Source organism: Oncorhynchus kisutch, linkage group LG3, assembly GCF_002021735.2.
Source record: "Oncorhynchus kisutch isolate 150728-3 linkage group LG3, Okis_V2, whole genome shotgun sequence".
NCBI lineage: Eukaryota > Metazoa > Chordata > Actinopteri > Salmoniformes > Salmonidae > Oncorhynchus > Oncorhynchus kisutch.
In genome coordinates, this window is record NC_034176.2 from 147,992 (window position 1) to 160,712 (window position 12,721).

At 44.5% G+C, this 12,721-nt stretch overlaps 1 protein-coding gene across 5 annotated transcripts in view; it reads left to right on the forward strand.

The window, feature by feature from the left end:
* The window catches only part of slc4a4a (solute carrier family 4 member 4a), a 355,296-nt gene that overhangs the window by 96,257 nt on the left and 246,318 nt on the right, over window positions 1-12,721 (forward strand). For all 5 annotated transcript variants that reach the window (XM_031816387.1, XM_031816383.1, XM_031816385.1 and 2 more), the window contains one exon: window positions 10,210-10,383. In XM_031816387.1, the coding sequence (XP_031672247.1) occupies window positions 10,210-10,383 (174 nt within the window). The remainder of the gene's footprint in view (window positions 1-10,209; window positions 10,384-12,721) is intronic.

Here is a 12,721-nt window from a genome sequence, read left to right on the forward strand (position 1 = left end):
CTAGTGGTATTAGCATGCTGTTGCTATTAGTATGCTAGTGGTATTAGCATGCTGTTGCTATTTGCATGTTGATGGTATCAGCTGTTGGTATTATCATGATGTTGCTTGTTATTAGCATGCTGCTGGTATTAGCATGCTGTTGGTATTAGCATACTGTTGGTATTAACATGCTGGTGGTGAGTTCCCAGCCCTCCACATTGGCCCCTGCTGTCCCGAGTAGCTCTCTTACTGGTGTAAGTGTTGATGTGTTACTGGGGTAACTGGTGATGTGCCTCCATGGTTATTTAGTGAGTAAAACACAGGGAGCTCACTTCATTTAGGGCCTGGTGGGGAAAACCCAAAAGAACAGGAAACACACAACAAAGCTGCTCTGGCAGTGTGCAAATCTCCCTTTCCAGTTCCCCTGCTCTCTTTATTTCTTTCAATTCTCATCTCTCTCTCTTTCTTATTCGGTTTTTAGAGACCCCCTCCTTCTTTCTTACTCTCCCTATATATCACACTCTCATTCTCTCTTTCTCGCTCTTTCTTTGCTCTCTTTTCTCTCTTCAATCCCTTTCTCCCTTCTCTCCCTCTTTCTCTTTCTGTTCCGCTTGGCCTCTTCTCTTGCTCTCTCCTTTCCTCTCTTCTTTTCTCCTCTCCTCACTTCTCCTCACGTCACCTCCCCCTGAAGTTGCTACATGTTGTTGTCTGGATCAGACTGGTCTTGGTTGTGGTCCATGTCAACAGTTCATTGCAAATGTGCATGCTTTTATTTATTCCAAAGTCTACAGGACAGTGGCTTGATACAGTCTGCAGTGTGGGACAGTGTCTTGATGCAGTCTGTAGTGTGGGTGTTATTTGGGTCATTGTTGGTGGTGTAGAATGAGTATTTATTTAACCTTTATTTAACCAGGAAGGGCTCATTGAGATTTAAAATCTCTTTTTCAAAAGCATCCTGGCCAAGATAGGCAGCACCAAGTCATTACAAAAATGACAGACAAACAACATGAAAAACTACAAGTAATCTAATAAAAACCATAGAATTCACAAGAGCATAACAAAAACAGCAATTTAAAAACATTGACAGTTCAGGGAAGCAGTCTCAAGTTCATTCATCAGTGATTTAAAAATACCAATCGGGACAAAAAGTATTTTGTAAGGCATTCCAAGACGATGGCGCAGAGTACATAAAAGCCCTTTTACCAAATTCAGTTTGGACATTTGGAACAGTTAGCAGGATAAAGTCCAGTGAACGAAGAGAGTACCCACCACATCTCTGAGCAATAAAAATGCCCAAATAAAAAGGTAGTAAACGCAAAATGGCTTTGTAAATTAAAGTATACCAGTGACTGAGCCTACGAGTGACTAGAGAAGGCCAGCCAACCCTGGTATACCAAGTGCAGTGGTGCATAAGGGTTTTGCAGTTTAAAATATATCTCAGTGCCATGGTAAAGGGTGTCAATTGATCTCAAACACCGAGCGGAAGCATTCATATATAAAATATCCCCATAGTCTAATAAAGGCATAAATGTAGCTGATACTAACCTCCTTCTGGCTTCAAAAGAAAAACAGGCCTTATTCCTAACAGGCCTTCCAATTTCAGCTTCAATTTTTTGGTAAGTGGTTGAATATGCAATTTAAAAGAGAGGCCGTCATCTATAAACATTCCAAGATATTTATATGAGGTTACAACCTCAATCTCCTTGCCCTGACGGGTAGTACGGGTAGCTCTACTTCCGGCGCCGACAGAGATGGCCGCCTCACTTCGCGTTCCTAGGAAACTATGCAGTTTTTTGTTTTTTTACATGTTATTTCTTACATTAGTACCCCAGGTCATCCTAGGTTTCATTACATACAGTCGAGAAGAACTACTGAATATAAGATCAGCGTCAACTCACCATCAGTACGACCAAGAATATGTTTTTCGCGACGCGGATCCTGTGTTCTGCCTCTCAAACAGGACAACGGAATGGATCCCATGCAGCGACCCAAAAAAATGACTCCGAAAAAGAGGGAAACGAGGTGGTCTTCTGGTCAGACTCCGGAGACGGGCACATCGTGCACCACTCCCTAGCATTCTTCTCGCCAATGTCCAGTCTCTTGACAACAAGGTTGATGAAATCCGAGCAAGGGTAGCATTCCAGAGGGACATCAGAGACTGTAACGTTCTTTGCTTCACGGAAACATGGCTCACTGGAGAGACGCTATCCGAGGCGGTGCAGCCAGCGGGTTTCTCCACGCATCGCGCCGACAGAAACAAACATCTTTCTGGTAAGAAGAGGGGCGGGGGCGTATGCCTTATGGCTAACGAGACATGGTGTGATGAAAGAAACATACAGGAACTCAAATCCTTCTGTTCACCTGATTTAGAATTCCTCACAATAAAATGTAGACCGCATTATCTACCAAGAGAATTCTCTTCGATTATAATCACAGCCGTATATATATACATACAGCCCCAAGCAGACACATCGATGGCTCTGAACGAACTTTATTTGACTCTTTGCTAACTGGAATCCATTTATCCGGAGGCTGCATTCATTGTAGCTGGGGATTTTAACAAGGCTAATCTGAAAACAAGACTCCCTAAATTTTATCAGCATATCGATTGCGCAACCAGGGGTGGAAAAACCTTGGATCATTGTTACTCTAACTTCCGCGACGCATATAAGGCCCTGCCCCGCCCTCCTTTCGGAAAAGCTGACCACGACTCCATGTTGATCCCTGCCTACAGACAGAAACTAAAACAAGAGGCTCCCACGCTGAGGTCTGTCCAACGCTGGTCCGACCAAGCTGACTCCACACTCCAAGACTGCTTCCATCACGTGGACTGGGATATGTTTCGTATTGCGTCAGATAACAATATTGACGAATACGCTGATTCGGTGTGCGAGTTCATTAGAACGTGCGTTGAAGATGTCGTTCCCATAGCAACGATTAAAACATTCCCTAACCAGAAACCGTGGATTGATGGCAGCATTCGCGTGAAACTGAAAGCGCGAACTACTGCTTTTAATCAGGGCAAGGTGACTGGTAACATGACCGAATACAAACAGTGCAGCTATTCCCTCCGCAAGGCTATCAAACAAGCTAAGCATCAGTACAGAGACAAAGTAGAATCTCAATTCAACGGCTCAGACACAAGAGGCATGTGGCAGGGTCTACAGTCAATCATGGACTACAAGAAGAAATCCAGCGCAGTCACGGACCAGGATGTCTTGCTCCCAGGCAGACTAAATAACTTTTTTGCCCGCTTTGAGGACACTACAGTGCCACTGACACGGCCTGCAACGAAAACATGCGGACTCTCCTTCACTGCAGCCGAGGTGAGTAAGACATTTAAACGTGTTAACCCTCGCAAGGCTGCAGGCCCAGACGGCATCCCCAGCCGCGCCCTCAGAGCATGCGCAGACCAGCTGGCCGGTGTGTTTATGGACATATTCAATCAATCCCTATACCAGTCTGCTGTTCCCACATGCTTCTAGAGGGCCACCATTGTTCCTGTTCCCAAGAAAGCTAAGGTAACTGAGCTAAACGACTACCGCCCCGTAGCACTCACTTCTGTCATCATGAAGTGCTTTGAGAGACTAGTCAAGGACCATATCACCTCCACCCTACCTGACACCCTAGACCCACTCCAATTTGCTTACCGCCCAAATAGGTCCACAGACGATGCAATCTCAACCACACTGCACACTGCCCTAACCCATCTGGACAAGAGGAATACCTATGTGAGAATGCTGTTCATCGACTACAGCTCGGCATTCAACACCATAGTACCCTCCAAGCTCGTCAGCAAGCTCGAGACCCTGGGTCTCGACCCCGCCCTGTGCAACTGGGGACTGGACTTCCTGACGGGCCGCCCCCAGGTGGTGAGGGTAGGCAACAACATCTCCACCCCGCTGATCCTCAACACTGGGGCCCTACAAGGGTGCGTTCTGAGCCCTCTCCTGTACTCCCTGTTCACCCACGACTGCGTGGCCACGCACGCCTCCAACTCAATCATCAAGTTTGCGGAAGACACAACAGTGGTAGGCTTGATTACCAACAACGACGAGACGGCCTACAGGGAGGAGGTGAGGGCCCTCGGAGTGTGGTGTCAGGAAAATAACCTCACACTCAACATCAACAAAACTAAGGAGATGATTGTGGACTTCAGGAAACAGCAGAGGGAACACCCCCCTATCCACATCGAGGGAACAGTAGTGGAGAGGGTAGCAAGTTTTAAGTTCCTCAGCATACACATCACAGACAAACTGAATTGGTCCACTCACACAGACAGCATCGTGAAGAAGGCGCAGCAGCGCCTCTTCAACCTCAGGAGGCTGAAGAAATTCGGCTTGTCACCAAAAGCATTCAGAAACTTCTACAGATGCACAATCGAGAGCATCCTGGCGGGCTGTATCACCACCTGGTACGGCAACTGCTCCACCCACAACCGTAAGGCTCTCCAGAGGGTAGTGAGGTCTGCACAATGCATCACCGGGGGCAAACTACCTGCCCTCCAGGACACCTACACCACCCGATGTTACAGGAAGGCCATAAAGATAATCAGGGACATCAACCACCCGAGCCACTGCCTGTTCACCCCGTTATCATCCAGAAGGCGAGGTCAGTACAGGTGCATCAAAGCTGGGACCGACAGACTGAAAAACAGCTTCTATCTCAAGGCCATCAGACTGTTAAACAGCCACCACTAACATTGAGTGGCTGCTGCCAACACACTGACACTGACACTGACACTGACTCAACTCCAGCCACTTTAATAATGGGAATTGATGGGAAATTATGTAAATATATCACTAGCCACTTTAAACAATGCTACCTTATATAATGTTACTTACCCTACATTATTCATCTCATATGCATACGCATATACTGTACTCTATATCATCGACTGCATCCTTATGTAATACATGTATCACTAGCCACTTTAACTATGCCACTTTGTTTACATACTCATCTCATATGTATATACTGTACTCGATACCATCTACTGTATCTTGCCTATGCTGCTCTGTACCATCACTCATTCATATATCCTTATGTACATATTCTTTATCCCCTTACACTGTGTATAAGACAGTAGTTTTGGAATTGTTAGTTAGATTACTTGTTGGTTATTACTGCATTGTCGGAACTAAAAGCACAAGCATTTCGCTACACTCGCATTAACATCTGCTAACCATGTGTATGTGATTCTTTTTGTGTGATTTGATTTGATTTGATTTAGTAATAGGTGAAAGGTTCAGATGTCTATTTCTTGCTTTAGAAAACACCATTAGTTTAGTTTTGTCAGTATTGTGGATAAGCTTCATTTGACACAAGGTATGTTGAACAGTATAAAAAGCAATTTGCAAGTTCTGGAAAGCTTTTGTAAGAGAAGGCACAACAGTAAATAACAGTATCATCAGCATAAATATTAAGTTGCGCATTTTGGACATTTTTGTCTAAATCATTTATATAAATAGTGAATAAGAGAGGACCAAGTACAGAGCCTTGGGGCACACCATTAAAGACAGACAATTTAACAGACATAAGCCCATCAAATTGAGTGCACTGAGTTCTATCAGACAGATAGTTAGCAAACCATGCTCTGAAAGACCTACACTCGACAATCTCTGCCTTAGTATAGCATGATCAACTGTACTGTATCAAAAGCCTTAGAGAGGTCAATAAAAAGTGAGACACAGTGCTGTTTTTTGTCAATGGATTCAGTGATATCATTTAAAACCTTCATGGCTGCTGTAATTGTGCTATGCTTCTTCCTGAAGCCCGATTGGTACATTGATAAAATAGAGTTAGTATATAAAAACTCTTTTAGCTGTTCACTTACAAGGGTTTCAAGTATTTTCACCAGGGTGACAGCTCTGAGATTGACCTATAATTATTTAAAATAGTTGGATCTCCCCCTTTTAAAAGTGGTAGGACAAATGCTGATTTCCAGATCTTTGGAATTTCATTACATTCCAGGGTTAGATTGAACAGATATGTAAGTGGTTCAGCTATGAAATCAGCTGCCAGATTTAAAAAGCAGGGATCCAAAAGATTAGGACCTGCAGGCTTTATCTGATCTAAGGAGTTCAGGGCTTTATGTACCACCTGCACTGAGAATGGCAAAAAGCAAAAAGTTTGACCAGCTCTCACTGGTTCATCCACACAGGGTTGAACAGAGACAGAGGACACTGAATCAAACAGCCTACCAGATGATACAACGTGCTCATTGAAACAATTCAGCATTTCAGAGAGCACTTTGTATCTTGGTCCTCTCTTATACTGTATCTGTAGGTGCTATAGCTCAGGAGTAATCCAACTTGAATAAAAAAGACCAACAAAGCCATGAATCAGGTCTCTATCCACACTCGAGGGTTGTCAGCGAGTGAATTTGAATAAAACACAAGGCATTGTGATTGATCTGGAGAATGCATGCTATTGTGTTGTGTGGTGGGGTAGTGATGTGGTGTGGAGGGGTGTTGTGGTGGAGAATATGTGCTGTTGTGTTCTGTGGCTGACGGGTATTGCCTTTTGTTTTCGAGTCTCTGACTGACTGACTGGTGTCTCATGGATGAGGTCTAATAGCACTGAATATGTCTCTAGGATGAGGTCTAACAGTACTGAATATGTCTCTAGGACGAGGTCTAACAGTACTGAATATGTCTCATGGATGAGGTCTAACAGTAATGAATATGTCTCTAGGATGAGTTGTAACAGTACTGAATATGTCTCATGGATGAGGTCTAACAGTAAGGAATATGTCTCTAGGACGAGGTCTAACAGTACCGAATATGTCTCATGGATGAGGTCTAACAGTACTGAATATGTCTCATGGATGAGGTCTAACAGTACTGAATATGTCTCTAGGACGAGGTCTAACAGTACTGAATGTCTCTAGGATGAGGTCTAACAGTACTGAATATGTCTCATGGATGAGGTCTAACAGTACTGAATATGTCTCTAGGACGAGGTCTAACAGTACTGAATATGTCTCTAGGACGAGGTCTAACAGTACTGAATATGTCTCAAGGATGAGGTCTAACAGTACTGCATATGTCTCATGGATGAGGTCTAACAGTACTGAATATGTCTCTAGGATGAGGTCTAACAGTACTGAATATGTCTCATGGATGAGGTCTAACAGTACTGAATATGTCTCTAGGACGAGGTCTAACGGTACTGAATCTGTCTCTAGAACGAGGTCTAACAGTACTGAATATGTCTCATGGATGAGGTCTAACAGTACTGAATATGTCTCATGGATGAGGTCTAACAGTACTGAATATGTCTCTAGGACGAGGTCTAACGGTACTGAATCTGTCTCTAGAACGAGGTCTAACAGTACTGAATATGTCTCTTGGACAAGGTCTAATAGCAAAGAGCAGTTGGAGGCCACGGAAGGAGTGTTGTATGGCATTGAAGCTCGTTTGAAGGTTAGATAGCACAGTGTCCAAGGACGGGCCAGAAGTATATAGAATGGTGTCGTCTGCGTAGAGGTGGATCAGGGAATTGCCCGCAGCAAGAGCAACATCATTGATATATACAGAGAAAAGAGTCGGCCCGAGGATTGAACCCTGTGGCACCCCCATAGAGACTGCCAGAGGACCGGACAGCATGCCCTCCGATTTGACACACTGAACTCTGTCTGCAAAGTAATTGGTGAACCAGGCAAGACAGTCATCCGAAAAACCGAGGCTACTGAGTCTGCCGATAAGAATATGATGATTGACAGAGTCTCGAAAGCCTTGGCAAGGTCGATGAAGACGGCTGCACAGTACTGTCTTTTATCGATGGCGGTTATGATATCGTTTAGTACCTTGAGCGTGGCTGAGGTGCACCCGTGACCGGCTCGGAAACCAGATTGCACAGCGGAGAAGGTACGGTGGGATTCGAGATGGTCAGTGACCTGTTTGTTGACTTGGCTTTCGAAGACCTTAGATAGGCAGGGCAGGATGGATATAGGTCTCTAACAGTTTGGGTCCAGGGTGTCTCACCCTTTGAAGAGGGGGATGACTGCGGCAGCTTTCTAATCCTTGGGGATCTCAGACGATATGAAAGAGAGGTTGAACAGGCTGGTAATAGGGGTTGCGACAATGGCGGCGCATAGTTTCAGAAATAGAGGGTCCAGATTGTCAAGCCCAGCTGATTTGTACGGGTCCAGGTTTTGCAGCTCTTTCAGAACATCTGCTATCTGGATTTGGGTAAAGGAGAACCTGGAGAGGCTTGGGCGAGTAGCTGCGGGGGGGGCGGAGCTGTTGGACGAGGTTGGAGTAGCCAGGCGGAAGGCATGGCCAGCCGTTGAGAAATGCTTGTTGAAGTTTTCGATAATCATGGATTTATCGGTGGTGACCGTGTTACTTAGCCTCAGTGCAGTGGGCAGCTGGGAGGAGGTGCTCTTGTTCTCCATGGACTTCACAGTGTCCCAGAACTTTTTGGAGTTGGAGCTACAGGATGCAAATTTCTGCCTGAAGAAGCTGGCCTTAGCTTTCCTGACTGACTGCGTGTATTGGTTCCTGACTTCCCTGAACAGTTGCATATCGCGGGGACTATTCGATACTATTGCAGTCCGCCACAGGATGTTTTTGTGCTGGTCGAGGGCAGTCAGGTCTGGAGTGAACCAAGGGCTATATCTGTTCTTAGTTTAGCATTTTTTGAACGGAGCATGCTTATCTAAAATGGTGAGGAAGTTACTTTTAAAGAATGACCAGGCATCCTCAACTGACGGGATGAGGTCAATGTCCTTCCAGGATACCCGGGCCAGGTCGATTAGAAAGGCCTGCTCACAGAAGTGTTTTTTGCCGAAAGGAGGGAGGGGGAGGGCTTTGTATGCATCGCGGAAGTTAGAGTAACAATGATCCAGAGTTTTACCAGCCCGGGTCGCGCATTCGATATGCTGATAAAATGTAGGGAGCCTTGTTTTCAGATTAGCCTTGTTAAAATCCCCAGCTACAATAAATGCAGCCTTGGGATATGTGGTTTCCAATTTATACTGAACATGTCTGACATGGATCTCATTTAGAGGTTATGTTTACAGACACTAGTCTGGTTAAAAGCTGTGACCTCTTCCTTAGACGTTACCAACAGGTTTTCCCTTCACATAAGTAAAATGGAGGTAGGACCAGTAACCGAATGGTTGCTGGTTCAAATCCCAGAGCTGACTAAATTGTGCCTTTGAGCAATGCACTTAACCCTATTTATACCTGTAAGTTGATCTGGTTAAGACCGTCTGCTAAATGACTAAAATGTCAAATGGATAGGTAGGGTTACAGTACAGCATAACCTTAAAGGGATAGTTGTGGATTTTGGCACTTGCAGTCAGACCTCCAGAGGTTGTTAACATGGTCAGACTGCTCACATTCCTTATAGAATAGTTATACTTCTCCAGAGTGAGATGAACTCGTGGATACCATATTTATGTCTCTGCGTCCAGTATGAAGGAAGTTAGAGGTAGTTTCACGAGTCAATGCTAACTAGTCTACAGAAACATCCAGTCATTGCGCTAATGCTAGTTAGCATAGCAACTTCCTTCAAATGGCAAGCAGAGACATAAAAGTTATCCACAAGTTCGTCTGACTCTGGGGAAGTAGATATTACCAGAATCCAGAACTATGCCTTTAAGGAATGTGAGAAGCCTGACCGTGTTAATACCCTAACCTCTGGAGATCTGATTGCAAGTGGAGACAAACATTGAAATGTCACTGCTAACAGTTATTTCTTCACGGCCAAAATATTTGGTTTGACAGCTGGACGCCAACTTCTATGTCTGGCCTAGACAGCACCTTCTGAGCATGTACATCCTGATAACTTTGAAGCCATTTCCTGGATAACCTGCATTTAGGAAGGGTTGGTATTTATTTACATGCTCCCTTGGTGGAAAGGTGACCAAATCTCCAACCTGGTAGAATGCAAGTTTGCCAATCCAGTGTGCCAGCCTTGGTACCCATGCCCAACATTGCTGATGCCAGCCATAACCCACCGTCTAACCCTAACCCATTGTTAACCCTAAACCATTGTTAATCCTAACCCATTGTTAACCCTAACCCATTGTTAACCCTAACCCATTGTTAACCCTAACCCATTGTTAATCCTAACCCACCGTCTAACCCTAAACCATTGTTAATCCTAACCCATTGTTAACCCTAACCCATTGTTAACCCTAACCCATTGTTAACTCTAACCCATTGTTAACCCTAACCCATTGTTAACCCTAACCCATTGTCTTTCTCTTCCATCCAGGTCACCACACCGTCTACATCGGAGTGCAGATGCCCAAGAGCTACCGGCGTCGGAGACGTCAACGCCGGAGAGGAAGCCACAAGGACAGGAAGGATCATCTGACGGAGAACGCCTCTGACAGGTCCGACACAGAAAACAACGATGAGGCCAGCAACAGCATCCTCAAACCGCTCAGTAAGTGCTGCTAAAATACACGTCAGTACAGATTACCGGCTTCGGCCATCTCCCTGGCAGCAGAGATTACCGGCCGAAACGTCTCTCATGGCAGCAGAGCTGCTTTTCAGAACAACTAACAATCCCTGGCCCTAAAAAAGGCTTGAGGTGTCCCTGACCCCCAAATCTGCTGACAACCAATCATTGCTGACCCCCAAATCTGCTGACCCTCAAATCTGATGTCAGCCAATCATTGCTCACTACACTGTCAGTCAATAACTGCTCACTACACTGTCAGCCAATAACTGCTCACTCCACTCGGTCAGTCAATCACTGCTCACTCCACTCAGTCTGCTAATCACTGCTCACTTAACTCAATGAGAAGGATTGGCTGAGCCAATCTGTGAGATAGCCTGGTAGGGGGACGAATGTGTTTGGACAGACTAGAGTGAGGGTTAGTGTTGGTCTATAGACTAGAGAGGGTTATGGTTAGTCTACAGACTAGAGAGGTTTAGGGATGGTCTATGGACTAGAGAGAGTGTTAGAATTAGTCTACAGACTAGTGAGAGGGTTAGGATTAGTCTACAGATTAGAGAGAGGGTTAGGATTAGTCTACAGACTAGTGAGAGGGTTAGGATTAGTCTACATATTAGATAGAGGGTTAGGATTAGTCTACAGACTATAGTGAGGGTTAGGGTTGGTTTACAGATTAGGGTTAGGGTTGGTCTACATACTAGAGAGGGTTATGGTTGGTCTACAGACTAGAGAGGGTTAAGGTTAGTCTATAGACAAGAGAGAGTTGGTCTATAGACTAGAGGGGTCAGGGTTGGTGTATAGACTAGAGAGTGTTAGGTCTGGTCTACAGGCCAGAGAGGGTTAGGGTTGGTCTACAGGCTAGAGAGAAATGTAGGGTTGGTCTACAGACTACAGAGGGTTTGGGTTGGTCTATAAACTATAGAGAGGTTTAGGATTAGTCTACATATTAGAGAGGGTTGTGGAGAGATAGAGAGAGGGGGGAGAGATAAGGAGTGAAATTGACACAGGGGTTGGAGGACAGGGAAAGTGAATGTATATGTTAGACCTTTGCTATGTTGTTGATTAATGTGGTGCCTTTGCTATGTGTTGATTCATGTGGTGCCTTTGCTATGTGTTGGTTAACATGGGACCCTTTACCATGTGTTGGTTAACATGGGAACCTTTGCTATGTGTTGGTTACTGTGGAGACCTTTGCTATGTGTTGGTTACTGTGGAGACCTTTGCTATGTGTTGGTTACTGTGGAGACCTTTGCTATGTGTTGGTTAACATGGGACCCTTTGCTATGTGTTGGTTAATGTGGAGACCTTTGCTATGTGTTGGTTACTGTGGAGACCTTTGCTATGTGTTGGTTAACATGGGACCCTTTGCTATCTGTTGGTTAATGTGGAGACCTTTGCTATGTGTTGGTTACTGTGGAGACCTTTGCCATGTGTTGGTTGCTCTTTTGCTCTGCGTGGAGTCTGGCCATCTGCAGATGGAAAAGGCTTTACTCAGCTGTTTAGAGATTCAAGAAAACACTGTCTGTGTTGCTGATAACAGCCAGGGGGGAGATCGACACTGTTACACTCAACACTGATGCACAAGGAATCTGATAAAGCTGTAGAGTTTGATACAGCTGTCGAGTTTGATACAGGTGTAGAGTTTGATACAGGTGTAGAGTTTGATACAGGTGTAGAGTTTGATACAGCTGTAGAGTTTGATACAGGTATAGAGTTTGATACAGGTATAGAGTTTGATACAGGTATAGAGTTTAATACAGGTGTAGAGTTTGATACAGGTGTAGAGTTTGATACAGGTATAGAGTTTGATACAGGTGTAGAGTTTGATACAGGTGTAGAGTTTAAACAAGCTGTAGAGTTTGATACAGGTGTAGAGTTTGATACAGGTGTAGAGTTTAACACAGCTGTAGAGTTTGATACAGGTGTAGAGTTTGATACAGGTATAGAGTTTAATACAGGTATAGAGTTTAATACAGGTTTAATACAGGTGTAGAGTTTGATACAGGTGTAGAGTTTGATACAGGTGTAGAGTTTGATACAGCTGTAGAGTTTGATACAGGTGTAGAGTTTGATACAGGTGTAGAGTTTGATACAGGTATAGAGTTTAATACAGGTGTAGAGTTTGATACAGCTGTAGAGTTTGATACAGCTGTAGAGTTTGATACAGCTGTAGAGTTTGATACAGATATAGAGTTTGATACAGGTATAGAGTTTGATACAGGTATAGAGTTTAATACAGGTGTAGCGTTTGATACAGGTGTAGAGTTTGATACAGGTATAGAGTTTGATACAGGTGTAGAGTTTGATAAGGGTGTAGAGTTTA